The sequence below is a fragment of the Suricata suricatta genome, chromosome 13 (assembly GCF_006229205.1).
Source record: "Suricata suricatta isolate VVHF042 chromosome 13, meerkat_22Aug2017_6uvM2_HiC, whole genome shotgun sequence".
Lineage (NCBI taxonomy): Eukaryota > Metazoa > Chordata > Mammalia > Carnivora > Herpestidae > Suricata > Suricata suricatta.
This window is the reverse complement of record NC_043712.1, coordinates 11001379-11022448: the sequence shown is the minus strand read 5'-3', so window position 1 is coordinate 11022448 and position 21070 is coordinate 11001379. Positions and strand designations below refer to the sequence as shown.

General features: G+C 54.8%; 1 protein-coding gene across 3 annotated transcripts in view; it reads right to left on the bottom strand.

Moving 5' to 3' along the window:
* DENND1A (DENN domain containing 1A) overlaps positions 1-21070 on the bottom strand; it is a 452638-nt gene that overhangs the window by 8089 nt on the left and 423479 nt on the right. For all 3 annotated transcript variants that reach the window (XM_029920022.1, XM_029920020.1, XM_029920021.1), the window contains 2 exons: positions 17562-17618; positions 12250-12338 (listed from right to left, as the gene is read on the bottom strand). In XM_029920022.1, coding sequence (XP_029775882.1) covers positions 12250-12338; positions 17562-17618 — 146 coding nt within the window. The remainder of the gene's footprint in view (positions 1-12249; positions 12339-17561; positions 17619-21070) is intronic.

The window sequence follows — 21070 nt, the reverse complement described above, 5'->3', positions numbered from 1 at the left end:
CTGCTGCTCGGGCCTGCCCACTGGGCCGGGCAAGCTCGGAGACCAGTGGTGGGGGCAGAGGTGAAGTTTGGGAGTGGATGGAACAGGCAGCGTAGGGGTGTGTGGGGCAGGGGGGCAGTCTCCTCCCCAACACCCCCACCCAGCGCTGGCTGGCTCCTTTCTCTGCTTTCTGGTGCAATTCTTTCCAGGTTTCGCTTCATAAAAGGGCACCGTGTCCCAAAGAGCGAATGGGGGCCACGCCGGAGGGGCCGTGACAGACAGCAGCTATTCCTGGCGCCGGGAGAGCAGGCTGCGCTCTGATCTGCCTTCCCCGGTGCTGAGGCAGTTGTCACCAAGAATATGCTACTCTTTTAAAAGCAGAACGGGGGCTGGCTCCGAGAGCTGCGGGGCTCCCGGGCACTGGCACGCTGAGCCCCCTCCCTCCTCCATCCCTGGAAGTGAGGCAGGCCAAGCGCTTTGTCCTCATACTGAGGTGGAGACCGAGGCTCCCAGAGGGGAAGCCACTTGCCCGGGGTCCCATGCAGGGAGGTGGTGGGTCGCTGGGCTCTTCCCCTTGGCAGGGCTGCCTGCCTGGGTGTCAGGGACTCGTCCTTCCCAGACCAGAGGGAGCAGCGGCCTAGGTGGGGCCCTCTCCGCTGGACTCTGGAGAGAGGACAGGAAGATGTGATTCAGAAACGAGGCCACCCGGCTCCTGCCACACCCACTGGGACATAAAACAAGGCGCAGGAGGGCCACCCTACACAGCCGTGGAATCCTGCTCTGAATCAAACCCAACCTTGTCACTCTCCTGCTGGACACCTGCAAACCTGCGGGCTGGAGAGCAGCCTCGAGGCAGGGGTTGTGTGGTGAGTAAGCCAAGTGTTAAGAATAACAACATCCGGGTATTCACAGCATGAGTTACGCAGCCACTTAAATCTAGCACTGGATGGCTCTCCTGAGCGGGTGAGGAGGGGTGGGGGTGGGCAGGCACCCTGGCCTCTGGGGAGCTTGTGGAATGTGGGTGGGCAGGGGTGAGGGCTGCAGGGAGGCAGTGCCCAGTGCAAGCCGCAGGCAGGGCAGACACCGTGCGGGACGCCTGGCCCCATCCACCCCTGCAGCCTCCTCCTGCCCTCCCCTACACACCCTGGAGACCTCCCTGTCATCTTTACCTGCTCTGCCTGCTGCACGGACCATGGTCTTGAAGACTTGGCTCAACTGGCACTCTAGAAAGTCTTCCTGGAGTCCCCAGCTGGAGCTTTCCCCCTAGATGGAGCTAGCTTTCCCCGGGCTGTTTTAGCACCTCATGGATACCATTTATCCTCTTGCAATTCTGTTTCTAAGTTGAGCTCCTCAAGGGCAGGGGCCTGGCTTGTTCTTCTCTTTATCTCCAGATGGGGCACAAGGTTAGTGCAATGGAGGTTTGCAGTTGAATGAACGGAAGCCGGTGCGCTGGGGAGAGAAGGCAGCCCCTGTCCATCTCCCCCACCTTTCTGGAGCCCCAGCGCAGTGCCTATCCCTTTCATCAGCTTGGGACTACTATATAGAAGTGTCCCCTGAGGTTCCCCACCTAACCTCTGAGATGCTGAGACCGCAGAGTGGGACTACATTTGGGGGTACTGGTGTTGGGTACACAGGAGCAGGGAGGAGTCTTGGAAAAACGTTTAAAATAATATCCACTGTGCCAGGGGCTTTACACAGATTATTTCCACCCCTCCCAACAGCCTCCAGGGAGGTGTATCACTGCACTGATTTTACAGAAGAGGAGACTATCATTAGTCTATCCGTCTATCTGTCCATCCAACCATCCATCCATCTGCCCATCCACACTTCCAGGTGGACTGCTAGGTGAGCAGTAAGCATCACTGTGAAGGAGAGAGAGGTGACCCCATGGCCCGGACAGGGCGTGACAAGCAGGGATTCCAGTCCAGGGCCCTCATGTCCTGTCAGCCGGGCTGCTGGCAGATGTGTACGAGGGGACACACACTTCTGCTTAGGCCAAACTGAATGAAGCTCTTCGGTGTCCCTCAAATCCATCCTGAGTGCCCCTCCGACACTGATCCAAGTACGCTCCCTCCTCTGACTTTGACCAGAAAGCAGCGACCCCAGCGTGGCACGCTAGCTGACTGCCAGGAAGGTCTGGAGTCACAGGAGAGCGAGGAGCCTTTGTGCGGGACTGGACCTTGGCCTCAAACCAGGCTGCTGTAGTTCACGCCCCCGTCAAAGTCCAGGGCCTCCCCACACCGGCGTGGTCACGGGGTGAGAGGGGCAGGGGGGACCCACTTCCCCTCTGCAGTCAGCCCTCCAGGCCAGGAGGGCTGGGCAGTGGCTTCCACAGAGTCCCAGGGTGTCGCTGGAATACACCATCTGTCTCTCAAGAGTGACAGAGACCCTTGCCAGGTGGTTTGGTCAGATTAGAGTGTTTTCAGGCTTCGGGCCACATGGATGAGGATGATGACACGAGCTAAACGCTGGCCATACACTTTCCTTAACTCCTCTATCACATCCTTGCTTTGCAGATAACACCAAGGCTCAGAGAGGGGTAGTCACTTGGCCAGCATCACACAGCCGCCAGAGGTAGAGCCAGGAATCTGGATCTGCTGGACTCTACACCACGTTGTGATCCTGACTCTTCAGTTCTGTGGATCTGAGACGATGCGATAAGGGGTAGGGTGCTCCCCCTTTCCCTTTTAATAAAAGGTGAGGTTTCAAAATACACTGATTTAAATTCAGCTGCTCATGTCTTCCTATGAAACACAGAGTCAGATATTTGTCAGAGATAAAGGATGAATCACTGACAATGTCCAGGTTTAAATTTTTTATTAGCTTAAGGCAGAATATGGGGGGAAAAAGTGTACCTCTTCCCTCATTAACCCAATTCAGCTACTAGCCTGCAGTCTGCCACCCACCACTCGCCTGGATTTGATTATACACAAAAAGCTGTCTGTGAAAAGGCAGGTCGTGGTGAACTTGGCTACCCAGCGAGGGGCTGCCAGAGTCTTGGCGAGAAAGAAAGGCCCGCTGTCCATCACCATTCAGACCCCATCATCTCCCAGGGCTGCTCCCGCCTCTGCCCACCTCATCTCGGCTCGGAGTTCCCATGCAGATGACTTCCCGAACCCTTTCTAATGTTTGGTTTAACGTGTCGCCGGTTAGCGCGCCCGTGTGACAGTGGTGACAGGCGCGGCTGTTCCTTTTTAAATACCATGTCAGAGACACGGCGTCAGGAAGCAGGGACGTGCTCTGTGGCTCTCCGCCGTGCCGGGATCGCATGGGCTTATTTTTTAATGAGGAAGATCTGCATCTCGAGAGTTTTTTTCATGTGTCACATCGCGTGGACAAATCAGCAGCACGTCACGCTGGCCCAAAATGAAATGCTGACAAATGTAGATATTTCAAATTTAATTGACATTTAAATGTACTTGAGATAAGGAAGGGGGAAAAAATCAGCAAGGACTTGGTCTCCAGAGGTAACAAGGGGAGCTGGTGATCATTTTTTAAAGGATCATTTCACTCCAACAACAAAGGATCTTTACTTTGTAAATGGCCGCTCTGGCATCCTTTGATTACGAGGCTCCTGTTGGGCTGATGAGTGGGGACAGGCACCAGGACAAGGCCAGGTCCTGCCTGCCCAGTAGATGCCATTCTGTCTGGCTTTCCACCACCCCCCACTTCCTAGCCAGATGACCTTGGGAAAGTCATTTTACCTCCTGGTGCCTCAATTTCTTATCTGAAGAATGGGGGCTCCACAGCCCTCCTGATGGTGGTGTCTCAAAGTTGAATGAAATTATCCGTAAAGGGCTTGGCCTCATGCCCAATGCATAGTACATATTCAATTACTATCCATACGCCACGTTCACCTCCTAACAAACAGATTCTGGGCATCTTCATCCAGTGCAGAGTCTTCCCTAGGGTTCAGGGATGAATATAAGGTGGTTCCTACTTCCAAAGACCTTCCTGGTCAAGGTTAGTGGTCCCCCGCTGGGCCTATCCAGCACATCTGAATTCCCGCACCATCTCTCCAACACTGTAACACAGGACCAAGATCCCAGACCACATCCAGGCATACACATAGATTAAAACAACAGAACAGAGCTCTGAAGCAAGTCAGAGGGGTCTTTGGGGGGAACCAGTGTGGTGCAGGGCCCCCGAGGGAGGCTCCGGAACTGCACTGCAGCCATTCTCTGTGTGACCTGGGTTAAGAGCTAGGACCCTTCTCAGGGAGAAAGACCTGGAGACAAACACAGAGCCTGCTCGACACTGGCTCTTTGCACTCAGTCCTATGTGAGTATCTACAGGAAGACTGAATCACTGCTGTAATGAGTCAAGATCACCAGCAGAGGGTGCTCTCCCCATCAGGCCAGCAGGTCTGGTGGGGATGGGTGGCCGGGAGATGGAGTGTTCCTCACCCCACCGGGATCATGCCCTGCCAGTGGGCAGTGTGGGGGCATGCTTGGCTCAGGGGTGCCTGGTTGAGGCTCCCTTTGGAGGTAGTGTGGGAGCTGGGCTTCCGATCCTGAGTAAGGAGGAGGCTGCAGGATAGGCTGGAGGGGTTTCTGGGAAGAGCGGGCACAAGGGGCTTGGGGTCAGGGTGAGAGTTTCAAGAAAAGAGGCTGGTCGGGTTGGTAGGGACCAGGTGGTGGGGGAGGGCCTCGAACCCGCAGGAGGACTGAGGTGATGTGTGAGGTTAGGGGGTAATGTGAGGCCTGGGGAGACAGCAGGGGGCCTTACTGGCCTGGCCTCATATCTCTGTTTCTGTCTCTGTCTCCCCACCCCCCCCAGTGTCAACTTCACATGTTCCACATCTATGTCGGAGACGCTCCGAGAAGTCCTTCCCAGTCCTTCCCGTGGGCAGAGAGGCCCAGACACAGGACAAGGGCTTCACTTCACCTTCCCGTTCTTCGGGCTCATAGGTAGAGAGAAGATGGGCATGGGGACTCCGTCTACACGTTTCCTACCCAGAAGAGAAACAGCTGCCCTTCACCCGGAGAATAGCCTCTGTCTGCCCTGGGCCTGAGTCTCCTGTGGGGACCCTGGGAGCAGCAGCGGAGGGCACAGTGCCTGATGAGAAAGCAGCGGGCGTGGCCGGGGGGCCCTAGGTGCACATCTTGGATCCAAGGCAGGCCATTCCACCTGTTAGAGCCTTGGCTCCTTCACTGGCTGGACAGGCGAGCACACCTGTGCCATGAAGGCTTTAGGGGAGTCGGGGACTTAGGTGACATGTAGAGCTGCTGGGCCTGAAACAGGCCCTGAGAAAGGGTGACGGACGGGGCAGCCAGAAGAGGGAGGGGCTTGGGAGAGGTGGCAACGCTTTCAGAGGTGGCTGAAAGCAGCAGGGCTGCGGGTGGGGTGCCTTTGGGGGTGTGTGTGCTGAAGGCTTGGGTTCTCAGCTGAAATCAACTCTCCCTGTCAATGACAGCTCCCAGAGGGCTCCTTCCCTCTGAGCGGCAGGCGGAAGTGGCTGGGGACAAGGGAGACCCATGTTTTCCTGGGCTGCTGCACGTCCCTAGGGACTCCTCGGCAGCTCCTGCTTTTCCAGTCTGGGCTCAGGCTCTGTGTCCGGATTCTGACGTGTGGCTTTGTCTCCAGGGCCCAGAACCCACTGTGGGAGAGGGAGAGGGGGGCCTGAGTGGGGTCAGGGGGCTCTCTCACATTGCTAATTGGGTCTGGGACCTTATGCTCCAGTGTTTGAACTCCTGACTGCTCAGGGAGTGGCCCTGGCAGGCTGCCAGGGGGTTAGCACCCAGACAGCTGTCCCTCCCCCTGGGGCCTGGGGCCCAGCTGGCACCTTGGAGACTTGCTCCCAGGGCTGATGGCAGTTTCTGACTCTTCGGCTGCCTAGGCAGGAGAGGTGCTGGTGGCTCCACAGTCACACCCCAATCACACTTGGCATACAGTAGGTGCTCTTTCCACATTTGTGGTTAACTGACACTCCTTCTCCATCTCCAGGGTGCTATGAGCTTCAACCTGCCTTCAGTGATTCCCTGTCCATTCATTCGGTAAATGTCCCCGAGCAGAGACCCAGGCTAGGTCTGGCCGGCAGTTGAAGAGTCAAAGCTGAGGGCACATGGCGCATGCCCTGGAGGAGCCCCCAGAGCCCCGTGTGTGACATCAAGAGAATACAGTGGGCGGGTCAGTGTGGTATCAGTGAAGCCAGGGGACTGTGGGCCTTGTGGGCATGCGAAGGGGAGGTGCAGCTCCTGGGGGAGGGGCACAGGGTGAGCATCAGATTGTCAACAAGCAGTCCCTGCAGGAGGGGAGACTGCTGTGCTCTGCCAACTCAGCATGCCAGGGTGGCCTGTGGGCGGTTCCCCAAATTGTGCTCTTTGGGATATGAACATTGTGTTAAAAAAAAAAAAAAAGGGCGGGGCACCTGGGCAGCTCAGTTGGTTGAGTGTCTGACTCTTGATTTTGGCTCAGGTCATGATCCAGGGTCTCAGGTCTTGAGTGTGGAGCCTGCTTGGGGTTCTCTCCTTTTCCCCACCCTCTCTTTTTCTCTCTCTCAAAACAAAAGGGGGGAAAAGGTCTTGCCCAGGGTCTCTGGCTGGCAGCTAGTGGGCAAAATGTAGACCCAGGTCTGTCCCTGGCACTGGAGTCCTAGGCCACTTCCCTGGCAACAGTTTGCCAAGCACACTCCGGGGGCAGCCTTGGGCCTGGGTAGGAGGCAGCGGGGCTCTGACCCACGGGGATCCAATGTCTGCACCATCAGGGCTGTGCTAAGCCTAGGTCTTGAGGAAATGGCGGGAGTGGCACATGACCTTGGCCAGAGCATGCGTGCACCTGGCCCAAAGGGACAAAATGGCAGTATATTCTGAGACCTTGGCTTTGGGTAGAGCTTGCATTAAATGCTTCTGGCAGCTTCTTCTGATCTTATTTTAATCTTCTGAGGCTTTGGGTGCTGGGGTCACGCAGTGCAATTTGGATGATCAGGCTCTACAGATTCCTAAGCAGTGCGGGCTGGCCGTTTGGTGCAGACTGTCTGCCCGGCCAGCACAACCTGCAGAATTTCTCCTTGGTCAGAGGGGTTTCTGGGGGCGCCTGGGTAGCTCAGTTGGTTAAGCATCTGATGCTTCATTTTGGCTCAGGTCATGATCTGCGGTTCATGAGTTCAAGCCCTACGTGGGGCTCTGTGCTAACAGCTCAGAGCCTGCTTGGGATTCTCTTTCTCTCTCTCTCTCTGCCACTTCCCCACTCACACGTACTCTCTAAATAAACAAATAACCTTTAAAAAAAAAAAGGATTCCTAATGCAGCCACATGTTACACTGGGTCCTCCCAGACTCAGTTTCGCAGGTAGTCTAGAGTTTTCGTGGGAGTGCAAAGTGGTACAAGTCTTTTCCCAAGTTACTTAGCAATTTAGAAACCTGCCTCTATGGCTGGGTAAGGGTGCAGGGCAGTGACCTCTCAGGGTCTCAGCTACTTCTATAAAATAGAGCTAATGACACCTTACCCCCCCACCCCAAGAGCTCTCACGAGAATTAAATGAAATGGTTTACATAAAGGACTTGGCCCGCAGCTCTTGACTAATGGTAGTTGCTAATCATTCCATTCTTTATGATGATATCAGATGAGAAACGTTTAAAGAACAAGGGATTTTTTCTGGCATTTCACGTCAGCAAACACCTAGAGCCATCGACAGATCCAACAGGAGGGGGCGTGGTGGGGTGGCCCGCGCACAGACGCAAAATGTGATCTTGCCACAGTCGTGAACAACAGAGGTGCCAAGGACACGGGGCAAGTGCACAGGATGAATCCTGCAAGGACGCTGCAGCTCTACAAAACATATACAGGAAAAAGACGGGAGGGGAACGTGCGGAAACGCTAGCAGGCAGGGAGGTTCAGAATGATCTTGTCTCTTTTGCCCAACTTCTGGATTGTAAGGTTATTGTGTTATTTTTATAGACAAAATTATTTGAAAAGAGCAGATGTTGTACAGATCTGGTCAGCGAGGTGAGCAGGGCAATGGCTGGTGGGCCCTTGGTGCCTGAATCCTGACCATTCCTACTTAGCACAACGAAACTTCAAATAAGCGGCCTGCAGCTAGCCAGGCCTCCCATGGGGGTGGGGCTTGGCTCGCCACTGCAGGGGAGACAAAGGTGTGCAGACAAGAGAGTTAAGGCTCTGCAGCCGGTCAGTCCCGGGCGCGTCTCTAATCTACACTGACTGCAAGCCTCCTGGCCATCAAGACCCAGAAGACAGCCCTGCCCTTCTGGGTTGTTGTGAAGATAAAGCAAGGTGGAGGCTGTATGTGACTCTGTCCTGTACCCTGTCCTGGCCACTGCCCGGCCCCCACCATGGGGAAGAAATGATGAGCGGCCAGGCAGAGAGAGGCACCTGGGGACCAGCCGGTCACTCCTCTGTCTGCATGGCGACCACGATCCTGAGGGGTGGGTGCTACTGAGACCAGCGCCGCCTCTGAGGGTTTGCTGCCGGCTCCTTCTAAGCATTACGTTGGATAGGAAATTCTCCTATCCCTGGCGAGCCTAAGGGAAAATAAGTTGGGGCCTGACAGCCACGCACGCTGTGGCTGAAATCACCGTTAACGGGTGGGAGATGGGAGCTTCCTCGTGCCCACTGCACCCCCCACTGCACCCCCCACCGTCCTGGTTACACAGAGAAACTCATGGTCATACTTAGGTTCATAACAGAAAAGCTGGGATGGTATCGAAGTAGGGGCGAGGCCTGTGCTGTCAGGCGGCTGATCGCACCAGTTTCTGGCCCAGAGACCTTTGGCCAGGTGTACTAGAAAATCGCTCTCTGAGCCTCAGAGAGGGGAGAGCCACCACCTGCCTTTCCCAATGTGCAGGGACAGTTTAGTAAAGGTTGCAGGCAGAAGCACCCAGGCACCAGGGGACACTGCTTCTTTGCCAGGAGGATGACTGAACAGCCCTAGACCCAACTTCAAGGAGCCAGACGGGAAGGGAGCATGTGGGGCAAGTCCTCTTAGGACACAGAACTGCAAGAGTGACAAGGGGGCCCCCGTGGGCGGCAGAGCGTAACGGAGAGAATGAAATCAAGTAGCATGTGGAGTCCCGACCCAGCCACCTGCTAACCAGATGACCCGGGCACACTGGTCAAATGCGTCTTCTGAGCCCAAGTTCCCATTCGGTGGAAGAGGAAACAAACACCCGCCGAAGAGGGCCTAGAACACAAGAGGCGCCCGGAGGTACTTGCTGCTCCCCGGCCTCCGACCCACAGCCCACGCTGCCTGACCCCTCCTGGCCCTGGCTCTCACCCTGGGGAGTCCTCAGGGCATTCCATCAGCGTTCTGAATATTAATGGAAGTAGCTAGTACTTCTGGAGAAGAAATAGTCACTGAATATTAATTAACTGGCATTAACTGAAACACAGAGGGGAGGTTTTCCCCAGAAATCTTTCCCAAGTGTTCTTCCAATTGTCATCAGATGATTGTAAGGGGCCGGGACACCCACCTCTGATCCGGAAAGAACATGTGACAAAGGAGAAAATTTCATTTTGGGAAAACGCAAGTCCAAAAAGAATCGGCACGGGGATTCTCTTTAAAGGCCTCCTTTTTAAAAATCCCAAAGAGCTCACACGTGATAGGTTTTTGAGGCTATGTGCTGAATGAACGGGTGCCTGAATGGACAGATGGACATCCTCTGGAAAGGAAGACCTGGACTCCAATGGTGGGCCGGACCGGGAGCTGGCAGCGGCGTTACTGGGCCTTGATGCATTCCAGACACCGAGCTGCTGCGGGAGGCCGTGGAGACAGTCTTGTTGTGAATCAGCTCCATCTTGCTGTCCACAAAGTTCATTATTTAATGTGCTATTCGGAAGTGAGAGTTGGGTAGAAGTCGGGAGGACGGAACCTCTCTCTCCACTTCAAAGGTCTCCTGTCTCCTGCTGCCGTCCGAACCCTCTAAGTTGCCGATGCACTTTGATATTCCCAGCGGAGACAAAGATCCGTGAGTCCAGAAAATCCAGGCCAGATTAAAGGGCCAGGCGCCCAGTCCACACGCCCCATACGGAACGACCCGCAACAAAGGCCCGTTAGGATCCGGCTCCTGCCTGCAGGCTTGTCTTCTCGTGTCTCCTGACACAATGCTGACAGATTGGTGGAGCTGGTTTCTTTCCCCCCCAGAACAATATTTTATGAGGAGTCTGTTTTATTAAAATATTTTCCGCTGGATGCTTCCTGTGTTTCAAGAACTTGGTCTTGCCAGCTGGAGCTGATGACAGTTGAGAAAAACACATCCAAGTGCTGTTGTGACATGGCATTTGGAAGTGGAGGAGCACGACGGAGGGGGGGTGGGGGGGTGGGTAGCATGGGAAGGGATGCCGGAAAATACCCCGGCTGCACCAGAAACATCGCTGGCCTCATGGGAGAGCAGCACCCTCCCCACCCCCCCACTAAAAAAATGCGAACAGAAACTCTTGGAATAATATCCCAGAAAGGACCACTTCATCACCTGGAGCTGCCGTCACATACAGCCACGGAGAACCTGCCATTTGTGTTCTATTTGTGAACTAGCGCCCGTGTTCCCACTGGTTCAGCTCAACCCAAATGTTTCCCGAATAGAAACCTAAGACAAGGCATGTTGCACAAAGGAACGGAAAGTGAACCGGACACAGCACTGCTAACGATGGGGCCGACGGGACCACCGGACACTGGCTCTTTGGCTCGCACTGAAGAGGCCTCCCCTACCCCTGGGCTGGGACAGCAATGGCCTAAATGAACGAAATTAGGAAGTCCAACCTCGCGCCGGTGACCTGGTCACGGAATGGGGAACGTTTTTCAGTAAAATGTGGAGTGTTGCTGGTTCTGGGGGCTCTTGTGCCATGCAAGGCGGCCCTAGGCTCACATCTTACCATCTACAGGCCTGGCCCCTGGATCCCAGCACGGGGTCTAAAAGGTTTAGCCCCATTTTAAAGACACGGTTTTAAAGAAAAGTAATTTCATCCTTCCCTAAGGAGAAATCTTCAGGGTCTGAGAACTCGGGAGCCATGCAGCGTTTCTTCCACATGGGGGCAGTCATGATCCATGCCAGTAGGGGCCAGAACTGTTCCTTAACACGCCCGCCATCCTATTGTGCAGAGGACAAGTCCTTACAACAAACTTCAGGAGTGCTCTCTCCCACATTTCGCATGACCAAGCATCTCTTAAGATGTGCGTGCTTGAACACGCGTGCACACACACTGTCTCATTGCTTTCTGGGTAAGGCTCCGCAGGCAGGGCGGCTGGTTCTGTAACAGAACAACGGGCTCCAGCAAGGCCAGGCCGCAAACCAGAGAATCCCGGAAGAGCTCAAGCGTGCCGCAACCTGAGTTAGGCCACAGCTGGACATTTCAGAATTTCTTCCCCCGTGTGGCTCCTTGTCTGGCTAGGGCCTGCCATTGCCCTTAGGTCGTTTCCTGACAACTTTTTGGAAAGTAGAGCAGACAGGAAGCGCACTCCTTGCCTCACCCAAGGGACTTCAGGGTCCCGGGGGCAGCTGTTTTGGTTCCCCTAACAAACCCTAGACCGAGATGCTTCCATGTACTTTTTCAAAGCATTGAAGGAAGCTGGGGTGTAGCTGCTGAGCTGTCTGGGCAGAACCCCAGGGCTGTGGGCCCTGGGGACAAAGGGAAGCACTCCAGACGGTTCTGGACTTGGGGCTGTGTGCAGCTTTAAGCCTCACATCATCCGGGCAGCCCAATCTCCAGGTGTTGCTTGCCCACCTGTCACCCCCTCGTCCATCCAGCACCTGTCCTGCATGGACTCTGAGCCGGGCCCTCTGCCACAGCACTGTGGGCCCCAGGGGAAGTGGGAAAGCCAGGTCCTAATAAAATAAATGCTACGGCACAGGTGAGCAAAGGTGCTGATGGCTGTGGGGCAGTGGGTAAGGCCTGTCCTGGGTGTAAGTCCAATCTCTAGAGACCTCAAGCACCCCAGGCCTAGGAGGGTGGTGGCCCCGGTTAAGTAAGTCGACTCCCTGACCAGGTCCCTAGCTCTCCCCTGCTGACCCTATACCTTTAGCATAAGAAAAGGCCTGGAACCTTCTTATGAACCTGTATGAGTACATTTCGGGTGTCACCACTCAAAACCCAGCCCGGATGCCCAGCGGGAAGCCTTTGGGGTCGCGCTGCTGTGAGAACTGCTCGCAAAAGCCGACGAGGAAGATCAAGCCCTGCTCCCCGACTGACCTCTTGGTTGAAATGCCTGCTCAGGGCCCCAGGAAGCCTTTCAAAGGCCAGGGGTGCCTCGTGGGTGCCGCAAAGGCCTGGCCCACTGGGCTCCGGCAGACAGAAGGGACGGGAACAATGGGGTACTCACTGCTCAGGGCTGGAGACAGAAGTCCGTCGGCCTTCCCCTGCGATGTTGCTCTTTGGTCTCTTCGCCACATGTGGACGGGGAGGGCGCACCTGCAGCGGGCACAGGGGAAAGTCCCCAAGGAGTGAGTTGGAAAAGCCACACAGGGACATTCCGCACATCGAGATAAGCAGCCCCAAAATAAACGTGGAGGCATTTGCATAGTACAGGCTACCAAGCCTCTGCTCATCATGAGAACGGTGCTGAGTGTGCAGCAGACACCCGGACGGGAAGCCAGTGGCCTATTTAAGTGGCAAGGGCTCTTCTGCAGAGCTTGGTTTCCTCGTCTCCAAGGAGGGGACAGCTCCACCTCCTCCTCGCAGGACTGTCGTGGGGGTTCAACTAGACACTGTCCACACAGGACCTGGAACGTTGAGGCCCTCATTTATGGTAAGTCCCCCCACCCTCGCCTTCTTCTGGAACCCTGAAACTGGTTTGGTACAACGGAAAGGTTTCACTCGGACTTTGTCATCTGGTCCAGTCAGCGTTACATCGCTTTAATTTTGGCCCCATCACCTCTGAGCATTTCCAGTGCTGGAGAGAAACCCGAGAGAGCTAAACCAAGAAAGTCTATCTGTGACTTTCGTTGCCAATAAAAACGCCCGGACATCCCCATGCAGGGGGCTGGCTCTCTCTCTGCAGATGAAGGGCCAAAGTAGATAAAACACAACAATTGCTGAGGTCCTCAGACAAGGAAGGGGAGCACCCACACGCTCCTTTTACTGGCCTTGCTCTTCCCAGAGCCCCTTGCCCCCCGCCCCCTCCAGCAATCTGTGGGCAACACAGCACAACGGCTGAGGAAACACAGATTACAGAAGTTGGGGGCATGAAAGACGAGTCTTTGCAGAGTCTCCCCGAGCCCTCGGGTCCCTGCATGTCTGCTGTAACCACAGTTTTTCCTGTGAGGTGGCCAGTCTGATCTCAGCCTTGTTTGGCAAATCAGAGATGCTGTAACAGCCAAGTGCATTCTGCCAAAACTTGTGGTCTCTGTTGCCCGCCCCCACCCCCCAGGGCTACTCTGAATGAGGATCCAATGAGAGGATCACGGGAAAGCGCCAGCAAGGAGTCTGGCTTCCCTGTGACATTATCAATAACAAAAAAGAAGAGGAAGGTGGGGCATCTCTGAAGTAGAAGATGCATCCAGGATGGACCTGACCCTTGCCTCGCATCCTGCTCCGAGCGTAGCGTGACAGTGGTCACTTAGCAAGACTTTTAGGAACAAATGAATGCTGCCACTTGGCATCTAAGAAGCACATAGTAACGTGGCTGTTACTATTATCACGGCCATCAGAACCGTGCCAGCTATGATGCAGACACCCAGTCACCCCTGCTGAATGAACGGATGGCTACACCCCCCACCCATTCAAACTCTGAACTGGTTTCGGTGCCCAGAGCCAGACTCCTCTCCCTCCCGCTGCTGCTCCTCGGGCTCATGGGGTTGGAATGCTCCCCCAGACTTCTCAGCACAAAGGCGGATGTGCACCGTGGGTTGACGGAGCAGTTCTGCCCTGGCCCGGAGGTCCCGGGGTGGAGGATTCGGGAAAGGTCAGATATTAAGGCCTGTCAGCCTGTCCTCTTGCACACGGCTGCTCCTCGCTACAATAAAGGCGGGTTTGGAATGTGAACTTGTGGCTGAAATGGGGGGATTAAGTTTGTGGCAACTTCAACTGAACTTGCAACGTGGTGAAACATGGGGAAAAAGAACAACAGAGCTAATTAGACGAGCTGAGCTGTCAGAGTGCCGCCGAATGGCTCAGCGCCAACAAACAAAAGGAATGGGTTGGCAATCAGCAGGATCGATGGAGAAGACTGCTTCATTAGGGATGATAAAACAGACAGAGCCTGGTGAGGGGGTGGGGGAGGGGAGCAGGGAGGCGGCGAGGTGGGGGAGGGAGAGGAAGGCACAACAGACCCAGAGACAGTCCGTCACCTGCACAGCTACAGACACACCCACAGTCACATGCACCTGACTGGCGTGGACAAAGCCAGACACAAATTACACACGCAGGCCACCATTCAGAGACATGCAGAGGCCTCTAGGCGCCGGCGTTCAGCCTCACACACACACACTCAGAGACATGCACAAAAGTCGAAAGTACAGGCACGAATCACACACTCACGTATGCACACACAGCCACAGACGTTCAGCTGGAATTGCAACTAGGCATGTACACACACACACACACACACACACACACACACACACACAAAATGGTTTAACGAAGCCCAAATCACAAGATGCTGCTGCTGACTGGCCCGTCATATTTCAGCGATCACATCCATCTTTGGGGGGTGCTGGGTAGGGGTAGGGGCTGGGGGAAGAAAACACTCACACACACATGCACCACAGCCACCGGCTCCGCCAGGGTTGGGATCCCAGCAGCGCCAGGGGAGAAAATGCTAAAGAGGGATTTTGAGCTCTGTTCAAGGGGGACTTGTGGGGAAAGTTGGGAAAGCAGCCAATTCCCCACTGGATTTAAAACCTGAGAAATCTAAGTCGGCAGGGTTAAATGTGTATTGAATACAAAAGCACCGAGTACATTTGATTTTAATGGTGAGCAAGAAATAATAAATACAGAGCTTATAAAGCGCTTCACATGCGGCCGAGCACAGCCTGCCTCTCCCCTGCTCGCCCCAGCCCGCTCCCCTCCATCCACCAGACACTGGCGAGGCTTTCTTCTCCTCTTTCCTTTCTCTTCTTTTTAAAAAAGAAAATCTAAATCCTCTGGTAACATCTGAACTCCAGCCACAGGTGCCTGGCTACAAAGCGTCTTCCAGAAAGGCTGAATGGCTAGCCCCCATGTTCCTGCCGCCCCAGGCCAATGGCCACACCACTGCCCAGACATGTGTGGCTCAGTCTCCAGTAAAGCTCGGCTGGGGCCAGAGGCTCCTGACAGGAGGGCCGGTCAGGCCATTCTTCTCAAGGCCCTGCAGGGTGCCCATGTCTCCCAGGGTCACCACTAGTGGACGCCGGTGCGCACTGGAAAGGCTTACTCGAGTGCACTCAGAGGACAGACTCCGGGGCACTGCTGGGCCCAGAAACCACAAAACTTCCAGGACCCCCAATTTAGTCCCATAGTGACCCTGCTTGGCAAAAGAGTACGAGGTGGCAGAGCGTGGCGTATATGCCCACTTTATGCCAGGCCCTGTGCTAGGCGCTATACACCTGTGACCTCACTGGCCTCCCCAGGCAGGGGGTTGCTTAACCTATTTTACAGATGACAAAATTAAGGCTCAGAGAAATTAAATGTCTTGTCTAGAGTTATACAGCCAGGAATTGCCAACCTGTGATTCAAATCAGGACAGGCCTCTCTGGCTTCCATGCTCGGGAGAAATGGTTCTGCCCGGCCCCCGGCCCCAGAGTGCACTGTAACCAGGGTGGTGGAGCCCAGGCTCCCGGTCTTCTTGCCTCCTGCACAGGCAGGTGCTACTCGAGTTTTCCTCAGGGCAGCGTTTGCCTTCCCAAGTCCTCAGTTGCCGGTGGGTGTGCCCCTGCTCCACCCAGGTCTGCACAAACCCCTACGCTAGTGAGACAGCACAGAATCCACAGGAGCTGTCTCTAATACTGGAGTTTTCCTAACAGGAGCAGTCCTGTCCCAGATCACGCTTTGCAAGAGTCCCTGCCTGCCTTGGGTCCTAGGTCTCTACAGGGAATTCCAAGAGCAGCCCTCTGGACGGCTGGCTGCAGGGGAGGCTGCTTGGGGAGGGATGCAGAGAGGCAGGCCTGGGCTCCAAGGCCAGCTTGACCTCATAGCATCTCTGGTCTCGGCTGCCAGCTGGGGCAATGGCTCTGCCTCCTCCAGGCGGGGGGGGGGGGGGTGGGGACAAATGAGACCATAACCACACGAGGGCCCGGCACAGTCCTAGGCCCGGAAAAGGCGCTTAGTCCATAATTGTTCATTCTCTTCACCTTGGTATCTTTGCCAAGCCCCAAACTGCCCTAGAGATTCCATAGAAAGCCCAGCTCACTGCTGCTAACTATTACTTTTTCTCCATCCAAGACTCTGCCCCAGTGTTTCACACTAAGACAGACTCCATGGAAATGCTGATGAAGGGTCCCTGGAAAGACCATGGGTTCTGGAGTCTGGCGACCCTTCTCTGCATTTGAGAGACTTGGGTTATGGTACCAAGCATCAGTTTTCTCATCTCCAAAATGGGTGGAGATGATGCCTACTTCACAGAGTTACTGTGAGGCCCCACTAGGATGACTTGCTGACTATAAAAAATCCCAGGAAAATGACAGTCACTAAGAAACTGAGTTTTCTTTTAGAAGTTCTGAGGTTTAGGGGCACCTGGATGGCACAGTCAGTTAAGCGTCTGACTTTACCTCAGGGCATGATCTTCCAATTTGAGTCCGGAGTCGGGCTCTGTGCTGACAGCTCAGAGCCTGGAAGCTGCTTTGGATTCTGTATCTCCCTCTCTCTCTGCCCCTCCCCTGCTCACACACTGTCTGTCTCTCTTTCTGTCTCTCAAAAATAAACAAACACTTAAGGGGTGCCTGGGTGGCTCAGGCAGGTCATGATTTCATGGTGCATGAGTTTGAGCCCTGTGTTGGGGCCCACACTGGCAGTGCAGAGCCTGCTTGGGATTCTCGCTCTCTTCTCTCCCTCTGCCCCTCCCCTGCTCACATTTCCCCCTCCCTCTCCCTGTCAAAATAAACAAACTTAAAAAAAAAAAACCCAACTCAGACGGGTCTCTCTGCTTCGCCTACCCCATTCCAGGGTGTTGGTGGGTTTGGCACCCTGCCTGGGGACTTCACTGCAAGGAGGAGCCCCACGGTGAGGCCTGGAAAAGAAGGAGGTCCTGTCTCCATCCAAGATTCTCTGGGTGTAGCCTCTGCCCTCGCAAAGGAACCTCCAACGAGATTCCAAAACCAAGGTCAAGTGGGAATGAGACCCCTGCCACCAGACTTCTGCTTCCTTTGTGAGCGGGAGGTGGCTAGAGCCGGGCTTTAAAGCTCACTGGCTAGAAGTAGGAGTCATCCCAGGAGATGTGCTCAAGTGACGCACACACGGCAGACACACCACACGGGGGGCCCGAGGCTACCTACAGCTCTGGCCTGCAAGTCGCCAAACCAGCTGGGGGCGGGAGGGCGGGAGAAGACAGAAGCCCAGAAAATGCAAGTTCCAGTTCATGCCACGCAGAGAGGGAGACTGAAAAACCCAATGCCCAGTTCGGTTTTGCAAGGCAGCTGAGCTCAGACCCCCGAGGTTTAGTCAGGCGGGCGGACGGCTCAGGCGGTGTTAGGCGGCAGGGCCGGGCCGCGGGCTACTCACGGGCCTCCAGCGCTGTATCTTGGGAGGCGGCGGGCGAGCGGGACGGCGTCTTTGTGGCTGCATTAAAGCGAAACTTAAAACATCAGTACACATGGAGAGGGCTGGGTGCATCTCCACACACGGCACACGACAGGACGCATCCGGTCGCCCAAGCCAGACCCCGAGGCGCGTCGTCGATGCCTCTCACTCCCTTGTCAATGGTGGCGGGGCCCTGCACGGCCCTTCCTGGGGCCTGGACCGTTGTCATCATCTCCCAACAGGATCTCCTCCGGCATTCTCTGCGTAGGCCAGAGGGATCTTCTAGAATGCAACACGACCTCGTTGCACCCCAGCCTCCAGACCTCTGCTGTCCTTTCTGCCTCCTCAGGGGACCGCTCAACAAGGCCGTGGGCCCGCATTCCAGGTCCTCCAAGACCTGGGCTCTGTGGTGCCCCCTATAGACCCCTTCTAATCTTTATCTCTGCTCAGCTGGGCAAACCCTCAAATGGCCCTGGGCTCTCATGCCTGGTTTCCTGCTGCCCCTTAGGGTCAAATGACCCTCCCATCCTGATCTGCCTGGTAAAGGTCTGCTTATCATTCAAGATAGTGGATCACATGCTGCCTTCAGTGCTTCCATTGCCCGGGGCTCCCTGCTGTGTGGGACTTACCACCCAGTGTCTCCCTTCCAGCGCCCACTCCCCTGTACTATCTTTCAAAAGTTCATTTCCTGGGGCACCCAGGTGGTTCAGTGGGTCGAGCGTCCGTCTTCAGCTCATGTCAGATCTCACGGTTCATGGGTTTGAGCCCCGCGTCAGGCTCTGTGCTGACAGCTCAGAGCCTGGAGCCTGTCTTCGGATTCTATGTCTCTGTCTCTGATCTTCCCCTGTTCATGCTGTCTCTCTCTGTCTCTCTCTGACTCTCTCTCTCTCAAAAATAAATAAAGCATTAATTAAAAAAAAAGTTCACTTCCTTGAGGGATTCATCCCTGTTCCCTGGGAGGAGCGGGGGCAGAATATTTGCAAAATAAACGTCTGATGAAGAAATAAAATTGGACAAAATGCTTGGTTTGGTTCAAATCAAGAGAGCACAGGCTTGTTGTCTGTATCCTTTGACCTTTTGTTTTGAAAGTCAAACTCTGTCCTTTCAATGGCTCGCCCACGCAGATGCCCCCAACAGGTGTGGGAGGTGGGCGGGCAGAGGAAGGAAAGGAAGCCTTCACTAGACCAAGAGCACGGACCCTCTGAAAACCCTGGGAAGCTTCCGGTTGGTTCCTCCCCTTTCAGCCATGTGGTTCACAAAGTACTTTACTATCTGAAAAGTCTACACCCGCGCTGCTCACTGCGGCAGCCAATGGCCACGTGTGGCGCGTCTGAATTAAGATGTGCTTCGAGCATAAAATACACACTGGCTTTCAGACACTCCGTTAGAAACAAGTATGTAAAACGTCTCAATGATTTTTTATATTGATTCTACGTTGAAATGAAAATATTTTGGCTCTTTGGCTAAATATCACTAAAATTAATTTCATGTTCCTTTTTACTCTTTTGATGTAGTTACTAAAACATTTTTAGAACTGTTTGTGTGACTTGCACAGGAGGCTCCCGCTAGGCTTCTCTGCGACAGTGCTTTGGAGCCTCACTTGGTTGCAGTGATTCTTCAGACACCGGACCTGCCTTGAAACTCACTCTCTGTACCCCACGCCTGGAGAGTAGGGGCTGTGTCTCGGGTGTCCCTGGATCCCTGGTGTCCGGCACAGGGTCTGTCAGAGTGGCCTAAGGGGACAGCTGGCAGAGGCGCTCGGTAGAGAATTGGGCCCCCTCAGAGCACGTCTGGATGGAAATACACTGTGGCTCTCCAGACCCTGTGCTGTTTAGCCCGAGGTGGGGGCCAACCTGTGCTCACACTTCTGTCCTCAGCTGGAGCCCACCTGGGGGTTGGAAATGAACTTGGCAGCCCACTGCGCCCTATTTCTTCTCCATCATGTTTACAGGAAAAGTGTGGGGCAAAGGGGAATGGAGCGTTTCACTCACACTGCTCATCAAGGGAAAGTAGAAGGGTGGGGGAGACGAGCACTGTGTGTAGGCTGCTGCCTCGTCCCCACCTCGCCTCTCACTGTCCCCCCCCCCCCCACTTGTTTTTGGCCACTCTACTTCTGGGTGACCAGCTCTCCAGCCTATCGCCCTTGCAGCTCATCGCCTGTGACTGAGTCACTGCCACCCTGCTGGCGGGGGTGCAGAACCCTCAGGAGGCAGCCTTGGGGTCAGTTTTGGACAAACCCCAACCCCCCCATTTGGATTTCCATGGGCCCATCATTTAACCACCTGTGCCTCACTTTCCTCATCTGTAAATGCAGGTAGTGGCATAACCCACCCGAGGGGGCTGTTAGGAAGATTCAGCGAGACGATGTTCGCCAAGATCCTCCCACAGTGCCGCCGGCGGACTTTAGCAGCCATCACCGTTAGCAGGCCTCTCCCCTCCCCATCCATCTCCATGCTTGCTCCAGAGTGGACTTAAAAAAAAAGCACGTCCAATTGTGTCATTCGCCAGCTTAAATCATCTCAGTGGAAGGCCAGCGTCTCCCAAGGCGTCTCCCAGTGCATCCCGGGAGATGTATTGTATGAAGGAAGAAAAGGGGGTTCCCTAGCCAGACACGTCTGCGAAATGCTGCCTACCGCCTTGTTCCTTTTGGAGATTCACAATGCCAGTGAGCGCAGCAAAGGCTGCCAAGTCTTGCAATAAAAAAACCCACCTTCAACAGGCAAAACCCTATTACCCTTTTTTCTGATACATCCTATTTCTCCCAATTTATTTGAATGCAGACTCACTTTCCCTATAACAGCTGTTAATCTTCCCCGGAAAATGCCACCGGAAGTGTTCAAAGCCCTCCAGACACTGGCCCCGCCCACAGACCTCTGCCGTCTCATCCCCGGGGCTCCCGCCCCACCACTCCGTCCTACTCCTTACCCTCCTGTCCTCCCACAGTGCTTCAATACTGGTCCCTTTGCCTGGAGCACCTTTTCATTTCCTTTAGTATTTGTCCTCGGATGCCTAGCTCAGGCGACACCACCCACAGGAGTCCCTCCCTCCCCTTCCCTGCCACCGTGTATTCACAGCCCACACGGTGTCACTTCTCTGTTTATCCTTGGGTCTAGTAGAGTGCTGGTTCATAATAGGTGCTCAGCAAATGATCTCTGGCTTAAAGTTTCTGGCACTTGCAGAGATTCGACAAATGTTAGTTCTCCAGATTTCATATTTAACTTCTTTTCCTTTGACTGTCACCAGGAAGTGCTGGTTCTTCTGCAACTGAACTTACATGTGGTGGGGAGAAAGCAGACTCTTGATCACACCCAACCTAGAAGCCAGCAGAGTAAGCAGGGGGATTTAAAGACACCGTGAAAGGGCGATGTGGGCCCCACTGATGAAAGGAATGGTACTTCCCACAGGGCTGTGCACCAGCGGACACACCACTCCGAGAGCTTCCCAAGTCTGCTGGGGTGGGATGACAGCTGGGGACACAGGCTGGGGGGAGC